The sequence below is a fragment of the Oreochromis niloticus genome, linkage group LG7 (genome assembly GCF_001858045.2).
Source record: "Oreochromis niloticus isolate F11D_XX linkage group LG7, O_niloticus_UMD_NMBU, whole genome shotgun sequence".
Classification (NCBI taxonomy): Eukaryota; Metazoa; Chordata; class Actinopteri; order Cichliformes; family Cichlidae; genus Oreochromis; species Oreochromis niloticus.
This window is the reverse complement of record NC_031972.2, coordinates 49,188,341-49,212,090: the sequence shown is the minus strand read 5'-3', so window position 1 is coordinate 49,212,090 and position 23,750 is coordinate 49,188,341. Positions and strand designations below refer to the sequence as shown.

At 43.2% G+C, this 23,750-nt stretch overlaps 1 protein-coding gene across 6 annotated transcripts in view; it reads left to right on the top strand.

Moving 5' to 3' along the window:
* reln (reelin) overlaps positions 1–23,750 on the top strand; it is a 97,721-nt gene that overhangs the window by 65,993 nt on the left and 7,978 nt on the right. For all 6 annotated transcript variants that reach the window (XM_013270586.3, XM_013270584.3, XM_013270585.3 and 3 more), the window contains exons 14-58: positions 285–493; positions 810–938; positions 1,026–1,135; positions 1,729–1,795; positions 2,035–2,268; positions 3,242–3,403; positions 4,776–5,012; positions 5,264–5,456; positions 6,221–6,333; positions 8,046–8,183; positions 8,311–8,497; positions 9,497–9,702; positions 9,807–9,978; positions 10,250–10,456; positions 10,655–10,890; positions 11,057–11,214; positions 11,319–11,526; positions 11,738–11,814; positions 12,244–12,402; positions 12,514–12,708; positions 13,592–13,865; positions 13,956–14,096; positions 14,200–14,377; positions 14,494–14,578; positions 14,672–14,854; positions 14,992–15,160; positions 15,296–15,401; positions 15,507–15,733; positions 15,918–16,141; positions 16,456–16,600; positions 16,915–17,173; positions 17,349–17,598; positions 17,687–17,855; positions 18,380–18,520; positions 18,708–18,885; positions 20,075–20,268; positions 20,381–20,631; positions 20,719–20,873; positions 20,972–21,186; positions 21,333–21,510; positions 21,615–21,790; positions 21,874–21,980; positions 22,073–22,315; positions 22,410–22,585; positions 22,674–22,747. In XM_013270586.3, coding sequence (XP_013126040.1) covers positions 285–493; positions 810–938; positions 1,026–1,135; positions 1,729–1,795; positions 2,035–2,268; positions 3,242–3,403; positions 4,776–5,012; positions 5,264–5,456; positions 6,221–6,333; positions 8,046–8,183; positions 8,311–8,497; positions 9,497–9,702; positions 9,807–9,978; positions 10,250–10,456; positions 10,655–10,890; positions 11,057–11,214; positions 11,319–11,526; positions 11,738–11,814; positions 12,244–12,402; positions 12,514–12,708; positions 13,592–13,865; positions 13,956–14,096; positions 14,200–14,377; positions 14,494–14,578; positions 14,672–14,854; positions 14,992–15,160; positions 15,296–15,401; positions 15,507–15,733; positions 15,918–16,141; positions 16,456–16,600; positions 16,915–17,173; positions 17,349–17,598; positions 17,687–17,855; positions 18,380–18,520; positions 18,708–18,885; positions 20,075–20,268; positions 20,381–20,631; positions 20,719–20,873; positions 20,972–21,186; positions 21,333–21,510; positions 21,615–21,790; positions 21,874–21,980; positions 22,073–22,315; positions 22,410–22,585; positions 22,674–22,747 — 7,895 coding nt within the window. The remainder of the gene's footprint in view (positions 1–284; positions 494–809; positions 939–1,025; positions 1,136–1,728; positions 1,796–2,034; positions 2,269–3,241; positions 3,404–4,775; positions 5,013–5,263; positions 5,457–6,220; positions 6,334–8,045; positions 8,184–8,310; positions 8,498–9,496; positions 9,703–9,806; positions 9,979–10,249; positions 10,457–10,654; positions 10,891–11,056; positions 11,215–11,318; positions 11,527–11,737; positions 11,815–12,243; positions 12,403–12,513; positions 12,709–13,591; positions 13,866–13,955; positions 14,097–14,199; positions 14,378–14,493; positions 14,579–14,671; positions 14,855–14,991; positions 15,161–15,295; positions 15,402–15,506; positions 15,734–15,917; positions 16,142–16,455; positions 16,601–16,914; positions 17,174–17,348; positions 17,599–17,686; positions 17,856–18,379; positions 18,521–18,707; positions 18,886–20,074; positions 20,269–20,380; positions 20,632–20,718; positions 20,874–20,971; positions 21,187–21,332; positions 21,511–21,614; positions 21,791–21,873; positions 21,981–22,072; positions 22,316–22,409; positions 22,586–22,673; positions 22,748–23,750) is intronic.

Below are 23,750 nucleotides of genomic sequence, written 5' to 3'. Positions count from 1 at the left end.
AAGTAAATATATTGTTTACTTGTTTCGGCTTCACATCTACAGGATTTGCTGCCTGCATGTCATACAAAAAGTGACTATTTTTTTTACCAAACTGCTTGACCAAAACAAGCAGTTTGATAATTAGAAATGACCTTTTGTGATATTTTTTTAGACCAAGCAGTTAATCGACTGACTAAATAATTAGCAGATGAATCAAACGTAGGAACAATCATAGTCACAGCCCTAATTTGAGCCTCCCCTGTGCTCTGCTCTCTTCACTGTATCGGCTATCTTTCTTCTCGCAGACTCCTGCAGTGGTATCTGTGGCCTTGCCAACTGAGCTGCAAACACCAGTCACCCAGTTCTGCTTGGAGCAGCGGTCACATGGCGGTGCCAACCGTCACGTGTGGGCCGTGGACTTCATGCAGCTGCTCCCCGTGCTGCCTGGCACCCACACACATGTTGCTCAGTTCTCCATCAACCTGGGCTGTGGCTCCTACCAGCCTGCCAACAGGTGTGACTCACTGTAAACTAGGCCAGGCGTATTGTGAATGTGAACATCTCCATTATTTTCAGTCAAATACGTGAAATTTTGCAGCAACAAAGGAGTCTCGCAGATGCCAGGTCACTCAGTTATTTTCATGATGCATACATAAAACTTAAAGTAAACTTCTGTCTATTTAAATCAAACTGCAGCCCTCAGATGTATTTAAATGTGGAGTGAGGGATGGTGGAGTTAACACCACTTACACTTACTTAGTTTTTACCTAATTTAAGTTAAGAGAAGCAATTTAGGTCACTAAGATGTCCTGTGATCCTTTTCATTTTAGTGTCAGTCTGGAATTTTCCACCAACCACGGTCGTTCCTGGTCTCTGCTCCATACTGAGTGTCTGCCAGAGCTCTGTGCAGGACCCCATCTACCTCACAGCACCATATACTCCTCCGACAACTACAGCGGGTATAAATCAGTGTGCATATCTCCATGTGTGCATCTGTGGGGGGGGTTTCTGTATTTCTTTCATCTTACTATTGTTTGTCTGCACAGGTGGACCAGAATCTCTATTCCTCTGCCCAATGCCGCCCTGACAGAGACAACTCGGTTTCGCTGGAAGCAGTCTGGCTCAGGAGCCGGCAACATGTGGGCTATAGACAATGGTATGAGCTGCACATAAAGGCCAGATTTTTCTTATCACATGTTCCATTGAAGTATACACAGATTGTGCGTATGTGCCGATAGGGCATAATGGAAATATTAATTATGCAAATAATGTAACTCAACAATAAGCAATATAAATCAACATAATCAGAGCTGTTGTGCAAACTGTGCTGATGTATAAAGTGCTGATGAAAATTACTCAGGATACCATGCAATATATTTGGTGTCTGCACAAGTGTCATGAATAACCTTTATTTTAATTGTCCTTGTTCAGATGTGATATATCTTAGTGACCACACATTTGTGGTTTATGCTAACACCATTATACATGATGTGATTAGAGTATCTATTAATTTAGTATAGCAGATATTTATATATTTAATTGAATACACACATAAAAAGTTTACTCAAACTGCTACTGCAAACAAGTCCCATTACTTGGCAGCCACCTTGATTACGCCTCTGGGAAGTTACTTGGCTCTTTGGGGGACAGGGGGAGGACAACATGTCACCTGTAGCTTTACAGAAATCTCAGATGGATTTCCATCTGATTTCTTTGATGATTAATTACAATTAATTTGTTTCTCTTCAGTGTATTTCGGTCCAGCTTGCCTTCGTTTTTGCTCTGGAAGAGGACACTGTTCCCGCACAGGCTGCAAGTAAGGATCCACTTTTTATTAAACCAAATAAATCCAGAACGAGCCTGCTCATCCACATAATGCCTTACAGCACCAATAACCATTCAAAATTAATCAGATCGTACATGTTATGTTTGACTTATTAACAAATTTTCATTATTTCTGTCTTTTGTTCTCATTGTTATCGTTCACTCTTTTTTTTAATATCTATTATTAATATTAATATGTATCGTCTCCTCTCTTTTTCTTTCTTTTCCCAGATGTGATCCGGGTTTCAGCGGTCCAGCTTGTGAGCTTGCCTCCCAGACTTTTCCAGCTTTTCTTTCTGAGGGTTTCTCCAGCCCACGCCTCTCCTCCTACCATACCTTCTCCTCACTTCGTGGGGCTGAGGTCAGCTTCGGCTGCGGTGTGCTTGCCAGCGGAAAGGCTCTGGTTTTCAACAGGGACAGCAGGAGACACTTGGTCACGGCTCCACTAGACAGTTCCCAAGCCAGGTAATTGTAGTACTTATATACAGCAGAGCAGAATGGAAATGTACTGCATATAGAAACATGAGCAGAGAAATCAGGGAGCACAAGTTTCCCCAGATTACTTTGGAAAACTGTGGCTTGTCTTCAGCAGGTGTCTGTACCTGTGATTGATACTGCAAATGTTCCAGGCAGCCATCTATTCTCCCTCCTCCTCTGCCCACCCCTCATTCCCTCATACTCTGTATTCCTGTGCTCCGAGATGGATTGTGATCATGGGGAGGACTGCAGATGAGAGAGGAGATGAAAATATGAGAGAGAATGATAGAGAGCGAACGATGGATTTAGATATGGCATCTGTGTTAGATTGATTATGCCTGTTGCGGCTCTCAGTGTGCCACCTGATGGCCATATTTAATGCCAGTTTCCTGGCTGATTGAGTGAACAGCTGCCTGGAAGAGGAAACTGCACTGCTAATGAAAGCACAGCTCAACCAGCAACAGAGAGCAGGGGGATGACTGGCAGCTCAAGACAGATGATGGAAATTATAATAAATTTTACATTAGTATAGATGAGGATATGTCTGCCAAAACACAAATAAACATAAGATGACAGAAACTCGCTCTGTATTGGGACAATTTACAGTTTACATGAATACATGGGTATAAACTGTGACTCTCATTCACACTCTTGCTGAGTCTTTATTTTTTACTCCTCTCATTAAGTTTTCTCTTCATTCATTTAATCATCCCATCCATCATCCACCTCCCTCCCACCTCCTCACTCCACACGAGTGTCTATTTATCTGCCTTTTTAACCAACTCTCTCTGCTCTTTGAAGACGCTCTTTGTGACCTAGGTTTTCTTTTTCTCTAATTTTTCAGTGTGCCCTCTTCTGTCTTTCTGTCATTTCCTTTTTGTACACTTGTTCTGTGCTGTTCACCGTGCTCCTTAACCACTTGACCCTACTTGTTCTTGCTGTCATCTTTGATTCCCTGCAGGTATCTGCAGTTCACTCTTCGGCTGGGCAGTCGGAGCATCCTGAGCTCATGTCCTGCTCCAGACCAGCCAGGGGAGGGCGTCCTGCTGCATTACTCCTCAGACAACGGTATCACCTGGACCTTGCTGCAGCACTATGCATATCAGGGCTTCCATGAGCCAAGGTACTTCCTATATTTAGATCTTTTATTTTCTCATGAGTTGGTGTCTGTTTGTGCGACTGGTTGTAAACCAATAGAGTTTCAGTGACTCCATTAACACACACGTATGTGCTGTCAATGTTGTGCTGGAGGTGTTTGCTGATGGGACCCATTGAGACAGTTAGTGGCATCTTTGTGTGTAATGAAGAGTGGACAGAGTGGGCTGGGTTTCAGCTGTGTTCAGCTTATGTCACACAGCTCTTCATCCCCAGGTCAACAGAGGACAGTGATTCAGCAACTACATAACATAAGTACTGTAACAGCATACTTCAATCAGGCATAACATTATATGTTCGATTACAGATGCTTGATTGGATTTAGATCTGAGGAATTTGAAGGCCAAGTCAACACCTCAAAGTCATTGTTGTGCTCTTCAAACCAAATGAAACAAACTGATGCACTGTGTGCTCTGCAACAGCTCGTCTGTTGGCTCAGGCCACACAGATCAGTCTTCGCTCTCCAAGACCCTGTCGTTACTTCACAACATTCCTTCCTTGGACCACAGATACTGACCACTGCAGATTGGCTATAGAAGAAGCTGCACTTTTGGAGAACCATTCACCCAGCTGTCTAGCCATCACAGTTTCTTATTCAACTAACTCACGCTTGCCCATTTTTCATGCTTCTAACAGATGAAATTTGAGGACAAAACGTTCACTTGCTCCCTAATATATCCCATCCACTGACATGTGCCATGATGACAAGATAATCAGTGTTTTTCACTTCACCTCTGAGTGGTCATAATGTTATGCCTGATCGGTGTATATGCTTGCATAAGATATCATCATGACATACTAATGATTGTTGAGAAAGAAAAAATAAACGCCTTTTGTGTGCTAAAAATGAAAAATAGCAGCAGCATAACATCTGTATTTATAAATCCAGGTTAGAAATAGAAATCCTGCCCATGCATTTTGTCCAAATGTACAAACAGCAGATGTGATTGTGTGGGCTCAAAATCCAAGTCAGACCTGAGTCACAGTTCAGTCAGCCTGTATGATTAATATCAGCTGACCAGCTTAGCTTTATAGACACTATATCCAGATATGTATCACTTTACACTTGCTTGTTTGTGCCTACGTACTGTTTATGTGAACTAACGTCAGCAATGTTCAGTTTAGGGGTTTTTTTCTTGCTAAAGAATGAACGCGTACAGAAGTGTGAACATGGCAAACAGTAATCATCAATTCTGTGACAGTAGTTATTAATTATCCTTCAGATCATTAATTCTAAACCATGCCTGAGTTTTTCTTTCTGCTATCTCAGCTTTTAACAAGCTATAGGTAGTTGCGTTGTAAACACACACATCTATTAACCGTTTCCCTTCCTTCATCAGGATTGTGTCTGTCGAACTCCCATCCAGCGCTCGCAAATTCGGCGTGCAGTTCCGCTGGTGGCAGCCGTACCACTCGGGCCGTGGCCACGACGTGTGGGCCCTGGATGAAATCAGCATGACTTCTGTGCTGTTCAACACCATAAGTCTTGACTTCAGCAACGTGCTGGACGTCACCCAGAGTCTTGGTTTCTATCTCGGCCATGTCCAGCCGTACTGCCAGCATGACTGGACCCTCAGGTGCATAATGCTCTTTTGCCATTAATACATTAGTCTTTGCTTGGCATTTGAAGAGATTAATTTCCACTCGGTTCAAACATGACTGAATACCTTAATTACGCTTCACAATGGTCATTTATAACTGTGGTGGTATAAAAATGATTTACTCTTTAAATTTTATCAGGATTCTCTTTATTTCTACAAACAGTATTATACCATTAGAGCATATATAAGGTTTATATCTTATTTCTTTTCTCCATGTCGTACTCTAGTTTCTCTGGTGAGCCCAGTCCTGGCTCCAGTATCCGCTATGTGGAAACTCAATCAATGCAGATCGGAGCCTCCTACAGTCTCCAGTTTTCACTGGTCATGGGGTGTGGCCGCGAGCCCTCCCCTCACATTGACACTCAAGTGCGACTGGAGTTCTCCACCAATCATGGTCTCACCTGGCACCTGGTGAAAGAGGTAAGGAGACTGAAGCACAGTCACCTTTATTTCCTCATGTATTAACAGTGGCTTTTGTTATCGCAGGCCGGTGCACATGCAGTATCTGTTTGTGACTAAAACTTGAGATAGTCATCCCAGAGAAAGCCACGGAAGCATCATTTATTCATGATCATGAATATTGATTTACTCATTACAGCCCTGGTAATAATATGTAAATAATGTCTTTAAATGTGGTACTTTGTCTCAGATGAGAAATTATCACAATTACTTTTAATCATCCCACTATCAGCAAATACACGGCAATACTTGAATCAGCAAGCAGATTATCTTCCCATGATTCAACAAAGATTTTCAGTGATCATAACTGGCTCATAAATATTCATAAAGCACCAAAGTATCTGCCAAGACTTTTATTGCTTTTGGAATTGAATAGAGCATAATGAGTCCTCTATCAGTGGATTTTCTCTAATTCTCCCATGTGCATGAAAATGCAGTCGTTTGGCAAGTGCAGAATGTAACTCACTGAATGTCCTGTACAGTTAATCCTTTGCTTGTGTTCAAGGTCAGAGATACTCTAATCCTCCATTAGCCTTTTATATTTATATATTGTGTGAATGATGAAGCTTTGGGCTGTATCTGCAGCTGTTTTTCAAGAATTTTACTATGAAGCACAGTCCACAATGGAAAAATTCCTTCTCGGTAATTGCTGTTTATCAGTGCTCCCCCCGTTGGCTGTATGAGTAAAAATGTGTAGTAAGAAGCCGCTCATTTCTTTTGCATAGGCCTGTCTACCTGGCATGCCAAGCTGCTCTGAGTTTACAGCTCCCAGTGTCTACCACCCATCAGAGTTCAAAGACTGGAGACGCATAACCCTTTCTCTGCCTCAGAAGACATGGTAAGGATCACACGTAGAGACACAGAAGAAAATTTTTACAAATTGCCCTTTGGGCAAAATTTTCTCTGATGTTAATTTCATGCTTTCTTTGTATTTCATAAGCATGCTGTGCCATGAATGCAGTCAGAACCATAACATACAGCAGAAAATCAGAATACTGGAAAGCGCCCATACTTATTACCCTTAATGCTTTTCCGTGTAGACATGGACATGCATCTGCAGCTGTGCAGCTTTACACGTCAATAATGTTGGATAAAGACAGGAAAAGAAAGCAACACATGAGGATTTGTTAAAACCCTTGTATAGCAATTAATACGACAGTTCATTTTACAGCATTGCAAACAGAACACTTCTTCACGCCCTCAACATTAACACAAATCTGTTTTCTCAATTGTTTGTTGTAGCCACCAAAAATTGGCGTATGAGTCATTTTTATTTGGCATGCAGTCTACAAGAAAACAAAAGTTAGCATGGCTGTCCTTCTGCAGCCTAATTGCAGAGCTTTGCAGACATGAAGCGATTCTACAGGCGTGATCAAGCTCTTTGTGTTTACTAATTATAGTGATGTAGCCGAAGCCTCAAAAGCTTGTGTTGTCAAGAGGGGTGTGCGCTTAAATACAGCCAGTTCCTAGCAGATAATTTTACCTGACGTGAGGTGGACAGTGTTGGCACACTTTTTCAGTCTGGTTCACTACTTTTGTCTGGTAAAAAATGAAATCATCCCAAACAAGTTATCTAATGATATGGGGGAGTTCTCAGTCATTTGCTTCAAACCAACATTTGCCGTACAGTACCAGTGTTAACTGTGTAAACTGGTGTGGTCTGACTAGTGTAATATGTACTATACAAAGACTGCAATGTCATTGCATTAGGCTTGCAAGACATATTTGATAAAGAACCCCTCGGTTTAATAAGAATTCAAACAAGTCCCATAGTGAATCAGTCACCCAGTGCCGAATAAGAGAAATAAATATATTGTTAAAGCCTTAGCTCACACATATATCAGCTCAAGTAATCACGTAAACCTTCCACACCGAGCGCTGTGACCTCCACCTCCATTTCATTCTGCTTCCCAGCTCCTAAATAAAGGTGGTCTAATCTCCTGCAGGGTGTGATGACAGGTCAAAGGGTCATGGCAGTAAATGATAATAAAACAGTCGTGGTCAGGTCAGAAAGATCATGAGGTGGTCTCAGTTGATTTGGGTCACTAACACATCAGACGAAGGAACCGCTCTGCTATATAATCCCCAATATAACTGCCTATCTGCGCTAGCTTCTGCTGCCACTCATCATTTCTGTACATACAGCATATAGTAAAACCCCCACCGAAACATTTGCCAACACACCGCACACATTCACATCCACAATTTACCTTCCAACATGGCTGTTGCCCTCTATGTGACATTACTGCAGAACACACACATAGACACATACACTGGAAAGTGCACATTTAAGTTAATCTTGACCTTGCAAAATACATTAAATCTACAATTGTCTGCCCCAAGAAGCAAACTGTGATTGACATGCTTTTTCAGACCATTTTATGCATTTTTTTTAACAATCAGTGACCTTTCTAATCATTTTTGCTCGATCAGCCAGGTGCACAAATACCATATTTCCCTTTTTCCCTTCCATTTACATGCATTCTCTTTGGTATAAACAGTATAAACATTTTACAGCTATGAAACATTCAGGATGCTTTCTGTGTTCAGGTCCAGTGCAACACGGTTCCGCTGGATCCAGAGCTACTATGGAGAGCAGGATGAGTGGGCCCTGGATGACATCTACATTGGCCAGCAGTGTCCTAACATGTGTCATGGGCATGGCTGGTGTGACCATGGCCATTGCAGGTCAGACGTGCAATAAACTGACTACATTTTTCATACCTCTCAGTAACACCATTCCACTGGTGTTTTGTTAAAATCTGTATTAAAGTTCAAATGAATAAAAAAGTTCAAGCACTCACTTCTCTTACAGGTGTGATGATGGATTCTCTGGAGCAGACTGCCAGCCCTCCTCCCCACTCTCCTCTAGCGTACTTTCTGACTTTGAGTCCCAGGATGCACTGCTCGCCACATGGCAAGAGGTGATAGGTGGAGAGGTGGTTACGCCTGACATGGGCTGTGGTGTGGTTTCATCTGGATCATCCTTGTACTTCAGCAAGGTAGAAATACATTAAAATGAACTTGGGGGGGGGGGGTATTGTGTTTGTTAGGTGTTGCATCCAGCAAGTAAAATTAAAACAGTAGAACAAACATTGTCAAAAAAAACTTCCTAACACTGCAAGAATGCAGCATTTAATTTCTTCATTTTAGCGCTCATTAAAAAGAAATCTGAGACACATTCTGTTATTGTCTTGTGTATTTAATCTAGATCTAAATCTAGATCCAGATTAAAAGTGTAGTTAATTTGTTGTTATTAAAATAATCACTTCATAGATGTGTGTAAAACTTGGCATACGCTATCCATTTCCTGATTACTTTCTAGTGTTTGCTGCCAAAAATTGCTACCCTTTGAACTCTGCTCTGCTCGAAAATATTTTTTATTAAATTATTCAATAGCTCTGAGAAGTATTGCACATGCTTTTGATTTGATTGGACAGAGGAGATTCACAATTTCCAGGCAGCTGCACATCGCTTGTGTCACATATTGCGGCAGCCAAAAATTAGTATCCACAGCTGGAACGTTGCTTTAGCAAACAACTTCTCCTCATTCCAAGTTTGCTTACGAAGAAAATGGCAACAGATTTCCCATCTTCAACATATAATTATGTTTTGATTACCGGATCACAACTGGCCACAGATACCATGTGTGGGACATATCTGATCCATCTATTCGTTGTCTTAACCACTTTTCCTGTTCAGGGCAGGAGGCGTGGCCTATCTCAGCTGTCATGGAAAGGCAGGGGTACACCTTGAAAGGGTTGCCAGTCTTTTGAAGGGCTGAAACAGAGAGACACACAACCATTTACACTCACTTTCACACTTAGAGCGAATTTAAAGTAATCAGTTCACTTAATAAGCATGTCTCTGGACTGTGGGAGCAAGCTGGAGTACCCGGGAGTACCCACCCTTATTTTAAAATTATGTCAGACTGTAAAGTGTGTTTCTAGCTGATCTTCCCACACTTAATTTGTATTCATTTATTTGTATGTTCCTCTCAGGCTGGGCTTAGGCAGCTTGTGAGCTGGGACCTGGACACTGAATGGGCAGAGTTTGTCCAGTTCTACCTGCGGGTGGGTGGAGACTGGGCGGAGTGTAACCAGGCAGACAGCAGGGAGGAAGGAGTTCTCCTGCAGTACAGCAATGATGGAGGCATCAGCTGGGGCCTCATTGCTGAGATGTACTTTACTGACTTCACCAAGCCTCGGTGAGAAACCTGCAGAGGAAGAAAGGAGGACAGAGCTCATGAAGTGTTTGTTGCATGTCTTATAGGAGAAGAAACATTTATAACCTGTCTCCCCTCTTTTGCAGCTTTGTGCATTACGAGCTTCCCTTGGCCTCTAAAACCCCCTCCACAAGGTTTCGTTGGTGGCAGCCTCTTCACTCGGGGGAAGGCTATGACCAGTGGGCAATCGATGACGTCATAATTTTGTCAGAGAGGGAGAAACACATCATCCCTATGGCTAATCCTACTCTGCCGCAGGTCAGGAATCATCTTAAGGAGTTATTCTAGTAACTTGTAATTTGTGCTGTGAACTTGTATAGCAGCTATGGCTTATTCTTAAAATGGGAATTTTATTTGGTGTACTAGAACATGTCAGCCATGCTGACATAGAACAGTTATGAACTCTTAAAAATCTAAAAAAACAAAACAAAAAAGACTTCCATTTATCTTTTTATAAATCCTTTTTCCTGCAAAAAAAAAATATTAGCACAAAACAGAAAAATAACTCTGGTATCTTCTGTTTCTGAAGAACTTCTACGAGAAACCAGCATTCGACTACCCCCTGAACCAGATGAGTGTCTGGCTGATGCTGGGTAATGAAGGCATGGAGAGAGAAAACAACAACAGCTTCTGTGCCCCAACTCCCTCTGCTATGGTGTTCGGGCGCTCTGATGGGGACAGGGTGGCTGTCACCAGGGACCTGGCTCTGCGCCCCGGCTACACCCTCCAGTTTAAAGTAGGTGGAAACTACAGAAATTAAAAATGTAAAAGTTGGATGACATTAAGAAAGACATTTCAGGACACAGTGGTGGGTTGCAAAGTGGCTTGTGGCGAAGTACCCACTGCAGGAATGTTAAACCTACTTAAAGCAAATGTGAGATTTCCTAAGATGTGCAATTTTTCCCCTTTACTCCATCCACCTTCCCCATGCCAGCTAAACATCGGCTGTGAATCAGAGTTCAGTGCTTCTGCACCAGTTCTGCTGCAGTACTCCCATGATGCTGGTCGCACCTGGGCCCTGGTGAGAGAGGGCTGTTACCCAGGCACCCCAGGGGCTGGGGTCTGTGAGGGCAGCGGTCGTGAGCTGAGAGAACCAACTGTCTACAACACTGGAGATTATGAACAGTGGACCAGGGTCACTGTGGTTATACCACGTAATGTTGCAGCCAGGTAACTATGGTAACAGGCATGTAATTTGCGATGCAAGGCTGTACTACTGGGGTTTTTTTGTTTTTTTTTAAGGGGGGGGGATTTCTTTTTACATATTTTTAGACTGAAAATATTTGAGAATATTGAAAACTCCAATTAAAATGGCTTCACCTGCCTAATTTTCTAGTAAAACGAGGTTCCGGTGGTTCCAGGAGAGTAGTGTGTACAGAGATGCTCCACCCTTTGCTCTGGATGGGGTCTACATCTCTGAGCCCTGTCCAAACCACTGTGGAGGACAAGGTGATTGCATCTCTGGAGTCTGCTTCTGTGATATGGGATACACAGGTAAGGTAGAATTACAGAAAGGAAATTAAAAGAAAGGAAAAACAAAGGAATTTGGGGGAGTTTTTCTGTTTATTTAAACTTTATTGTCTTCATATTTTTCATAGTGGAGCAGGATAGTTGTGTCCCGTCTGTGGCCAGTCCCACAGAGCTCACTGAAGGCTTTGAGGGGAAACTGAGCCCACTTTGGCAGAGTCTCAGCGGGGGACACATCGGAGGAGGCTGTGGCATCATTGGTGAGGGCAAGGCCCTTTACTTTAACAGTCCTGGAAGGAGAGAAGCACGCACAGTTCCTCTAGACACCACCAACACACGGTGAGAGGAAAACTACAAATCCCTTTAACCCTTTATCACCCAAGAATCAAACAGGCCGCCTGGACTAATTTTCTAATTTTGGCTGTAAAATTACAAAATAATTGTCATCTTTCAGGGCCGATGGTTGGAAAGAGAAGCTAAACACTCAAGACTGTTTAATGTGTAAAAATGTTGGAATATGAAATTCACTTTTATTAATCTTTGCATACAGGTTGGTTCAATTCTACATCCGAATTGGCAGCAAGAGTTTAGGACCCACTTGCACCAGGCCTCGCTCCCGCAATGAAGGTAATTTTCAATCCACAGAAGCCATGTGTCAGTGCTTCATGTGTTGTGTTGAGGCCCTCTGCTGGATCCACGTGGCTTGTCCTTAACAGTGCAGTCTGTAGAGAGAGCAACTCCACATCTGCTCTGATCACTTTACCACCGGCCTGTCTCCATCTGTTCCTTCTTGCTCAGTCTTTGATCAGCCTTGTGATCCAACCAGAGCTGTGCAGCTACAGATCTCATCTGTGCTACCTGTTCTGTCCATCAGCCAGCACACTGTGCATTTTTAGCCTGCAGCATTGCCAAAGGTTCAGTTTGTTCATTTCTGCTGTGTCAGATCCAACACTGCCAGCCTCCTAAACAGTTTGTCTGTTATCCTCAGGGCTGCCATTACATTATTTTGTGTTTCATTCATTTAAAAGGATCCATTCACTTTCTTGTGTGCTTTAGGTGTTATTGTCCAGTTTTCCACCAACAATGGCGTCCAGTGGCAGTTCCTGAGGGAACTGGATTTTAGTTCCTTCTTGGAGCCCCAGGTGGTGACCATCGAGCTGCCACCTCCAGCAAAGACCTCCTATACAGTGTTCCGGTGGTGGCAGCCACAGCAAGGTTAGTGTGCTGACTCAGGAAAACACAGCACAAAACTGCCATATTATTGGAGAAGAAATTTTGATTGGTTGATTTCTTTTTCATTTTCATTTTTTGTCCCCTTTGTTGTAGGGAAACACTCTGCCCAGTGGGCTCTGGATGATGTTCTGATTGGTATGAACGACAGCTCCAGGACAGGTTTTCACGACAAGTTCGACGGCACAACCCCGCTGAGGCACAACTGGTACCGCATTCAGGGTGGGGAGGTGACCGTGGACTGTTTGTCTTTGGACACGGCTCTTACCTTCAACTCTGAGGCCATTGACAGTGAGTCACTCAATCGCAGTGCCGGTCCTAAGCACATACACACATTTAGTCGGAGATACACTGTTATGATTGCAGAGTTGTTGTTTTAATTGGAAGACTGTGTAAGAAACTGTATGCATGCTAAAAGGAGACTTAAGCAGCTGCTACACCAACTTTGTCAAGAGCTCCCTGAGTAAAACGCTACAAACACTTTGAAGCTGCTGTGTTTGTAGTGTGAATATTTCGAAGTGCGTGAATGCAAAGCAAAAGAGCTGCACTACTCAGTTGCACAAGAAGAAATGGAAAGGCGTTGAAATATTAAACAACTGGAACGCGTATAGTACACATTGTGATTATGATTAAGCTCATCCAATATTGTGGACTTACTGAACATTCCTACTCACAAGTGCCTCAAACAAGCCACACAAGTAGCAGTGCAGGGACATCACATCATATTTTATACACAACAGACTGAAATTGAATCACCCATTTACTGTGGCGCCATGGGTCCTGCATTATTAATGAGAGCAAACCTGATTGAACATCCTGCCTATTATTTATGCTTGCACCATGCTGTGAGCGGATTTACACGTAGCGGATTTACAAATAGTACATTACAACTGGGCCATTCATTACACGGCCACAGCAAGAGCAATTTGGCAACGCATCTATAAACATAAAGCTCCCGTGTGCCTGTGCGAAAACACGAAACACTGATTGTCAAGCTCTTTTCTCAAAACATGAACACATTTCAACATTTACCTATTGGAATTTTTACATAAGAAGTCTTTATAAAGTATGATAACCAAATATAATTCACAACATTTTGACATTTACAGACACTGAAAAAAATTAGTATAAGGAACTGGATACATGTTACGTTGTTCTTATGCTATGCTTACAGAGAAACCCAGATATGCAGAAAGCTGGGACTTTGAGATCACAGGCTCTTCATTCCTGCAGTTTGAGCTGAGCATGGGCTGCAGTAAGTCCACCTCCTTTTCCCACGGTGTGCGACTGGAGTACTCCACAGACTGTGGTCGCCACTGGTCTCTCATCACACCAGAGTGTGTGCCCCCAGCCATCGGCTGTGCTGGATATACTCAGAGTTCCATCTATACATCAACGCAGTACAAACACTGGAGGAGGATCACCGTCTACCTGCCTAGTGCAGCTAAGTATGTGTTTTTATGTTCTAAAACACAGTAGAGAGAATTGCTGTATTTTTCTTAAGCTACTCTTCTGAGCTACAAACTCTTGGATCTCAGTTCCCCTAGAACTCGCTTCCGCTGGATTCAGACCCATTTCACCCCCGGAGCAGAAGGATGGGCTCTAGATAATGTGCTACTTGCTCCTGGCTGCCCCTGGATGTGCTCTGGACATGGTCTTTGTGACAACGGACACTGTGTGTATGTAAAAGATTGCTTTTCTACACAGTTCATTCATTTAAAGTCGCTCTTTTTACATAGATGTAAATCCTTCTTAACTTTGTTTTCTTCGGTGCTCACACAGGTGTGATAAGGGTTATGGGGGGGCGCACTGTGTGCCTTTGGCCCCACTGCCATCTGTGCTAAAAGAGGACTTTAATGAGAACTTGCAACAGGAAACCTGGCCTGAAGTTTATGGAGCCGAGAGGGGAACTCTGAGCGGAGAGCCTCTTAAGTCTGGCACCGCTCTTATTTTCAAAGGGGTAGGCATCCTAAACACCACGCAGAGAAGAGGCAGCTGAATCAAACAGATACAGCTTGAACTCTTTAGATCACTGATATTTCCGAACTGACCAACAACAAACTTGTTTGTTTGCAGGATGGTCTGCGAATGATTGTGTCGCGGGATCTTGACTGCACGAGTACTCTCTATATCCAGTTTTCCTTCAAATTCATCACTAAAGGTACTGCAAAACTCACTTTTTATAGCTACATTTTTGTAAACAACACATTAAAGTCATACGAGTATAACAGTACATCCTTTTGGGTCTCTCTAGGTGTGCCAGAGCGCTCACACTCAGTGCTGCTGCAGTACTCTGTGAATGGAGGAATCAGCTGGCTGCTTTTAGATGAGTTTTACTTCCCAGCTTCAACTGACACTCTCTTCCTCCACCTGCCACTGCCAGCCAGCGCTCAGACCAACGCCACTCGGTTCAGACTCTGGCAACCCTACAACAGCGGTGAGTATGAAACCACCACTTTCATGCTCAGATTTCTCTCATCCATATTACAACTATTGTTCTCACATTTGCTTTCCCACTCAGAAAGTCAAATTTTCAGAGTGAGTGCTTAATCTCCACAATATTATCCCCTTTAGGCAAGAAGGAGGAGGTGTGGGTGATAGATGATCTCATCATTGATGGCAGCTCCTTGCACAACCCCCCAGTGGTGATAGACAGTTTTGAGGAAGGCCCCAATGAGTCCAACTGGCTGTTCTCTCCAGGGGGAAACACTGGTCTCTACTGCCCCTACCAGAAGACTGGCCTGTAAGAACTTGTTGACAGTGACAGTGTCATTCATGACTGTGTTTGGGTTTTTGCTTCGTCTGTGCTTTCATTGATGATGAAACATGCAAAATATAATTTTACCCTAAATGAACTTTGTGTGTGTGATTGATGCAGGGAGGAGGATGAGTCAGCTATGGTGTTTGTCTCCAGTGAGCTTGGAGAGCACTCTATTACCACCAGGGATATTGATGTAAATGAGAACACCATCATCCAGTTTGAGGTACACTGACTTTTTGATCAAAGCAACGGCTGTAAATCTTACAGTAAAAACAAATAAATCCTGGCTTGTCATCCTCACTCATGTTGTTTGTATGTGTCTCTCCAGATTAATGTGGGCTGCACAGCTGAAAGCTCCTCTGCTTACCCCGTGCGTCTTGAGTTCTCACGGGACTTTGGTGCCACGTGGCACCTCTTGGTTCCACTGTGTGCAGGCGGACCACAGCCCTCCTCGCTTTGCTCCACAGAGCTTCACCCTGCCAGTATCTATTTCCCTGGCACTACTCAGGGCTGGAGAAGGGAGGTCATTCAGTTTGGCAAACTCCGCCTCTGTGGGTAAGGACTATAACGGTTTAAATACATTACAAATTTAACAAATTTGACTATACGTACATAACAAATACATACATAACAAATTTGAATATACGTATACCGTTCCTTAATGAGTTTCTTGCTGCATGCAGTCTGTTTGTCTGTCTCTCTGCCTCATTAATCCTTAGTTTTCTTTTTTATTTCATAGCTCAGTGAGGTTCCGTTGGTATCAAGGTTTCTTCTCAACTGGTTCTTCTCCTCCAACATGGGCCCTAGACAACATCTACATTGGCCCACAGTGTCAGGACATGTGTAATGGTCATGGAGCCTGTGTGGGTGGTAGTCACTGCGTATGTGACACTGGCTACTCTGGACCTGACTGCTCTGTGCCTGACACCCCCAATCCTGACTTCCTTAAAGAGGACTTTGAAGGTACAACAACATATAGAAGCATATTAAATCTTACATTTAAATTTAGATTCTAATTACGGATCCGAGTCATCAGAAGTCAAGTTTATACTTTTATGGCTGCTTGAAATCACCTTCTGTCACCATGTGAAATAGCATGTGAGCATTTTGGCTGTTATTTCACTCACTGTAGTGAAAATTAGTTAATTCCAGAACATTTTAAGGCATTATTTTTCCACTTTTTTACTCTTGTTATGTTAATTATGTTTCATGTATTGTTTGCAAAAAAGTTTTGCATGTTTGTAAATTCTACACACTTTCCACTTCCTCTTTTGTAGGGGGAGCCGCTGAGCACTTCAGACTCCTGAGCGGTGGAAAACCATCCAGGAAGTGTGGCATCATGTCAAGTGGGAACCACCTGTTCTTCAGTGAGGATGGCCTACGCATGTTGGTCACCAATGACATGGACCTGTCAAATGCCAGGTATACCTACATCTGAATGCAATAAACATTTATGTTTTTTTCCCAAATAACTGATCAGTTGCATCAGTTATTTGATGAGTGGGTGATTAATTTTTCTAATGACTTACATGATGAACTGGGACTGTTGTGGAGGGCCCCACCAACAGGTTGAACTCAATTCTTCTCATTATTAATTTTATGTCCTTATAAGGTTATTGGGGCAGCCCTCCACAACAGTCCCAGTTCATCATGTAAGTCCTTAGGAAAATGAATCACCCTCTCCTGCATTCTTTGAATCTCGCTAATTCCCATATGTTGATTGTTGGGCTCTTCAGGTTTGTTCAGTTCTTCCTACGCCTCGGTTGTGGTAAAGCACCACCGGACCCCCGTTCTCAGCCGGTCCTGCTGCAGTTCTCTGTGGATGGAGGTCTGACCTGGGGACTCCTGCAGGAATTCCTCTTTAGCAACAGCAGTAATCAGGCTCGTCTGGTGGCCCTGGAGATCCCACTGCGAGCCCGCACCACGTCCACTCGCCTCCGGTGGTGGCAACCTTCTGAAAATGGACACTTTTACAGCCCATGGGTCATTGATCAGGTACACTGATAATCATCCAAACAGCCATTCATCAAGTGTTTCAATCATTTATAATTAAATACTGGTTTGAAAAAAGATTATTATCTATCTAAACTATCCTAAAACTTTTAATTTACTTTTTATTCCTTCCTTGTTTGCATTGACCAAGGAAACATTTGCTTTTTTTAATCTATAGGTGGTGGTAGGTGGCAGCGCCAGTGGCTGGGGACCACTAGAAGATGATTTCTCCTCAATCGATGGACGTTCATGGCTCCTCCACCCAGGAGGTACCCGAATGCCTGTTTGTGGCTCAGACGGACCCGCTTTTGCTTTTATTGAGAAGTCCAACACACGCTATGCCGTCACCACTGACATCAGTCTGGGTCAAGATGCATTCATCCAATTTGACTTTTCTGCCTCCTGCTCTGTCACAAACTCCTGCTACTGTAAGTATTATTAATAAAGCCATTATTGGTACAGTATTAAAAGAAAATAAGTGGAGTAAAGAAATTAACCTCTTTGGTTTCTCTGCAGCTGTAGAGTTAGAATATTCCCTGGATCTTGGTTTGACCTGGCAGCCTGTGGTCAGAGACTGCCTGCCCACAAGCCCCGACTGCTCTTCGTACACTCTGCAGCGACTTCTGGTTTCTGATATCTATAACAAGTGGGGTCGTGTCACCCTGCCTATCCCGTCATATGCCAGGTCAGCGCAGGCTGGTTCTTTTATTCAGAAACAGGAACAAATGTATCATCATAACTCTACAATATTCTCTTGTGTTTGAGGGGGAAAAGAAGTGGCTGTACTGTAACAGTTACAGTATGATCTAATTCAGATGAGTCGCATTTGAAATAACAGCTGAAAAAGATAGTTCCAGTTTAGCATCTATATGTGCCAACTCATCACTCCCAACAGACATAATATGCAGAGTAATTGGGGTTTGATAATCAAACATCGCCTCCATGGGTGGATGCAGTTAAAGCAGCAGGGAACAATGGAGCAGCAGCACCGACATGACAGAAGGAGAGAAGAGAAAATGTGCAGGTTAAATAGACTGCCAAAGTAGGAAGTTGTTTTTGGTATATTACATTACAGGACAGTGAGATGCGTTACAGAGTGTGTCTGGTACACCCTGAGTTGTCTGCTTGAACTAGCTTGCATACTTTGCTCCAGTATGATTTATTCTTTTTTAAATGATGTGTATCTCCGACTTTAATTTATATTGTTAGGTCTCCAGCCACAAGGTTCCGATGGTACCAGCAGGCTCCCTTTGACAAGCAGCAGACCTGGGCTCTGGACAACCTCTACATCGGAGATGGCTGCCCAGATATCTGCTCTGGACATGGACGCTGCCAACAGAGCTCCTGCGTGTAAGCGCCAGCAGCACAATAAGTGTTCTGCTTAAAATTGCCTAAATTTGTATATAGAATAATATTTGGGCTGCTTTTATTTACTCACAGTTGTAAAAAAGGTGTTTTTGTTGCGATGTTTAACTCATCAAGTTCACTATACTTTGAAGGCTAGCTTGTATTAGTATCTGCTGATCTGTGTCTGCAGATGTGACCCCGAGTGGGGTGGAGAATACTGCGATGAGCCCGTGGTCCCTCTGCCCTCCCAGCTGAAGGACAGCTTCAGTCGAGCTCCCTCGCTCAGTCACTGGCACGTACTCACTGGTGGGAAACTCAGCACTGTGTGTGGGGCTGTGGCTTCTGGAGCTGCTCTGCACTTCAGTGGGGTAAGTCTACAAAGCACCTTTGTTGTTTGAGTCTCCGTTTTCCTCATTTTATGATATAAAAACCATTAAACAATAGGACACAAGCAACGAATGTCTGTAACCCTTAGCTGTAAACCATTACCTGCAATAGCTTCTTTTTTTTCTTTTTTTTTACCTGATGAAAAATTTCAAGTGGCTCCACAAGTGTTGTGGGTTCACACACATTCACCAAACAAGTGAAGGCTTCAAGCCCAGGAGGTGATACAGATCCTTTGGGGATTGTGTTAGGAAACATATAATATGCAGAGCTACCCACTGTGGTGACCCCTCATGAATAAGTGAGCTGAAAGCAGCTATACTACAGGGGGCAGTGCACACAGGGGTGAACACAAGTAAATGTTCTCATTTGTGCAGATTGAAATTGTTAATCTTAGACAGACATGTCTCTTTCTGCACATTTTTTTCCTGTTTTGGTAATTCTCTGATTGTCTTTTTCTCCACTGGGTCATATCTTCATCTGAACTTTATCTGAACAGATTTTAAAGGTTAAGAAAAACAGTGCATAGAGGTGGCAAAAAAATCCAACAAAGCATCAAAAACAAAGGAGAAACAGGGAACCATCAGAATAAAAAGAAGGGGATAATACAGGGACTGCGGGAGGAGATGAGATGACAACTGACAGAGACTGAAGAAGACAAATAGACTAAATTGATACAGGTTTAGAAGGGTAGGAAAGGACTGGTGGACTGAATCAGACACAAACAATGGAAAAGGAAGAATTAGACAACAATGGAGTAAAATAAAAATCTAAAACATGACAAAGACTGTGGCAGACTTTGCAGATGCAGTGCAGCAAACAGATGATTGAAAAAGAAAACCAGAAAGTAACTAGCTGTCAGCCTTTACGAGCAGCTGAAGCTTTCCCTAGACATTTAGAGAGGTCTTGTAAGTGAATATTTATTGGAAGGCTGATGTTAATCTGGGAGGAACACGGCCAGAGAAAAATCATGAGAGCAGCTGTTTACATCTAACATTAGGATCTATGATGATTATTTACACCTCGTTATACTGCTTTTGTTATGTTCTGTAATTAAACAACAGATTGTGATTGATTGCATGCTGATTTTTTGATATTTATTTAAAAACGTCATCCATTTAGAAACACGATTCCAAATATCCAAATGGCTCAAATTTCTTTATGTGTGCACAGAGCTGCAGCCGTCAGCTGGTAACAGTGGACCTGAACCTGACCAACGCCGAGTTCATCCAGTTCTATTTCATGTACGGCTGCATGGTCCCGCCGAGTAACCGCAACCAGGGCGTCCTGTTGGAGTACAGTTTGAATGGGGGCATCAACTGGCATCTGCTGACGGAAATCTTTTATGATCTGTACACCAAACCTGGGTATGGGTTGTTTTTTGTTTTTTTTTACCTGCCTCCAATGGACATACCTGCTTGCACACAGCTGGAGAGAAACGGGATACGTGTGAATGTCTTTATCTTATCATCTGTTCAGGTTTGTGAATGTGCTGCTGCCCCCTGCTGCCCGTCAGGAAGGAGTACGTGTGCGCTGGTGGCAGCCTCAGCATGACGGAGCAGACCACAGCGATTGGGCTCTAGATAACGTCCTCATCGCTGGCTCTGACCCGCGGGCACAGATCTCTGATACATTTGGAGGGGTGGCCTTGCCTAACCATGAGAGGGCTCCTGCTGATGGGACTTTAGGAAGGATAGGTCAGCTGAGCGAGCAGGAAGAAACGCCAATAGGTATTGTTCAGTCAATCACTGCGTTTTAAATTTTTTTCTTCTTAGCAGCAACTTATGTTTTCTTCTCTTAACGTTCTTTGTTTTCAGTGAGCGATCATTGGTTGTTCTCAGAGGACTGCTCGGTGCAGCGCTTCTGTGGCTCTCCTGACGGGGTCATGGTGTGCGGAAATGCCGACGGTAGAGAGGTGTATGCTGTCACTCATGATATTGTTCCAGATAAGGGCTGGGTAATGCAGTTCAAGGTAACCACTGATTCTAAAGTAACCTGTCAAATCATTTATTTGTTTTTTGCTCTACACCTTTTTAATCACTGTTTGTTAATGTCTGTGTTTTCATTCAGATCGCTGTTGGCTGCAGTTTGCCAGAGCGTCACGCAGATCGGCAAGTTCACATTCAGTATTCAGTAGACTTTGGAGTGACCTGGAAGTACCTGGTCCCTCAGTGCCTGCCTGCTGACCCCCGCTGTGGTGGTCAGGTCTCCCAGCCGTCAGTCTTCTTCCCCGCTAACGGCTGGAAGAGGGTAGTCTATCCTCTGCCTGAAAGTCTGGCTGACACGTAAGTCACTTCACATCAACAATGCCACCGGAGCTGCTACATGTTTAACTGCAGCACCATCACATACAGTTATGAATAAGTTACATTACTGTTGCTGAAAATTGTATGCATGTTACTCAACGAATCTATCTTGTCTTTTTCTTAAGTGCGGTGCGGTTCCGCTTTTACCAGCAGCACTCAGACATTCAGTGGGGTGTGGAGAACTTTTACATCGGGCCAGCGTGCGACGGTCACTGTGGGGGGCACGGAGACTGTCTGGATCAGCGCTGTCTCTGTGATCCAGGATTCACTGGACCAAACTGCTACGCTAGCACTGCTCTTAAGGTAGCTTTGATACATATTTTTTTCCTCCTGGGAAAGACAGACTAGAAAAAAAGAAGCAGGTCGTGATTTAAATACATGCGCATTTGTGTGTGTTTACCCTGTAGGCTACTCTAAAGGAGCGTTTTGACTGGGAAGGGGCAACAGGTCCTCAGTGGCAGGTGCTGGAGGGTGGTAAGCCCTGTACAGACTGTGGTGTGTTGGTAGAGGGGACAGCCCTGTATTTCGGTGGGGCTGATGCCAGACAGGCTGTCACTGTTGATCTGGATCTACGGGGAGCCAAGTCAGTATTTAACTTCTTTCAATGACAGCTTTAAGTTACAAGAAGAACAGGTTTATTGTTAAATCCGTGTTTATTTTTTGCAGGTTTGTGGAATACTGGGCGAGGATTGGAAGTGAAGATAACATGACCATGTGCCACCGTCCAACATGTCGTAAAGAGGGAGTGCTGCTGGATTACTCTACTGATGGAGGTGGAGTCACTGTGTGTTTTTTCCTTTTTTTGTTCCTCTTCTATCTGTTTTTGGTCTTTAAATGTCTCATTCTGCCTTTAATTCTTCTTCAGGTGTGTCCTGGACGCTGCTGCATGAGATGGACTATCTGAAGTATGTGTCGGTGAGAAGAGACTACATCGTGCTGCCCGAAGGAGCTCTAACCAATGCTACTCGCCTGCGCTGGTGGCAGCCTTTTACCATTTCCTCTGGCCTCGCCACCCCGAGCCTGGAAAGAGCTCAGTGGGCCATAGATAACATATTAGTGGGAGGGTCGGACATCAACCCATCCACCCTGCTCGACACGTTTGATGACGGTGAGTTTGTATGATTTTATGCGATTAGGCGCTAATATGGCATGACCAATGAGTAAATATGATGGAAACCACCTGTTTCTTTGCCCTTCGCTAGAGGGTGTTTCCCACGAGGAAAGCTGGAGCTTTTACCCTAATGCCGTTCGTACAGCCGGCTTCTGTGGAAATCCCTCTTTTCACCTGTACTGGCCCAACAAGAACCAAGATAAGACACACAACATCCTGGCCACTCGAGAGCTCATTGTGCAGCCTGGATATATTTTACAGTTCAAGGTACAGAACTGAAAGATTACTGTAATGTCGGTCTTTTATCTTACGTCTTTTAGTCTTAGTTGGTGTCTTATACCTCTTGCTGTTGTAGATTGTTGTTGGTTGTGAGGCAGACACCTGTGAAGACCATCATTCTGTCCTGCTGCAGTACAGGAAGGATGCAAGGTAAGAATATCACAGCCTGATGCTAGTAATTAAATGTGTCCCATTTCCTGCTAGCTCTGGTATCTAGTTGGGTTGGGACTCCGCAGACACCCCACCATACAATATTATCATAATACTTCACTCACAATACAATTTTATTCTGATTTCTAACATTATGCCATCTGCCGAGTATTGCAATAACAAATATTGTGATTTGTCACCTTTTTTCAACTTCAAATTATGCCCACTAAGTTAAACTTTATAATGCCAGTGATGCTTTGAACTCATGTCCATTTTGTTTATGTTTAAATATTTAAATATTTCCACCCAAAAAACAAGTCAAGAGTTAAGAAACACATATTTATTTGATTTATTTGTAATTCATGTTAGTGGATATAAGCGGGTTGCTTCTTTTTTCCCTTGTTTCTGGGAAATGCTGCTTGTTTTGATATGATCAGACAGAAATCGGACGAGACGAGTTGTGCTCATTGACAAAAACTCATTCAAACTGACGTCAACATGTCTGCATTCATAAATTAGACACCACTTATTTGTAGACCTTGGACAATCTCTCTGAGAGTGACTGCAGTCAGTCCAAGTCAAACTGTGACTGTCTGCAGAAAGGTTGCCTCCTTTCAGGCAACTTCTAACTTAACCTTCTGCAATAAAAACTGGTAAATGTGCAGCACCCTCAAGCTCTGTGCCATCATTTAGTCACCAATAAAATTGCAATGAGTTGCAGGATGTGAAAAAAGTCAATGCAATCCGCAGACGGCAGCAATTCTGTCCTATCTTCACTTGCACGACTGAGCTGTTTAGCATGCTTTTACATCAGGGGACACCTTTGTGTAGCTAAGCGTGTCCAGTGTTGGATGGTTTTTTCGGTAGAGTTGATTCAATGTAAGTTTGCTCTGCTAACATTATCTCAGGATTTCGTTGCCCTCTGTTTTATTTTCAATTTATTAAATTAAAAAAAAAAAGTATATTTTGGGGGCCCTGTATTAATCCAATATTGCCACACAAA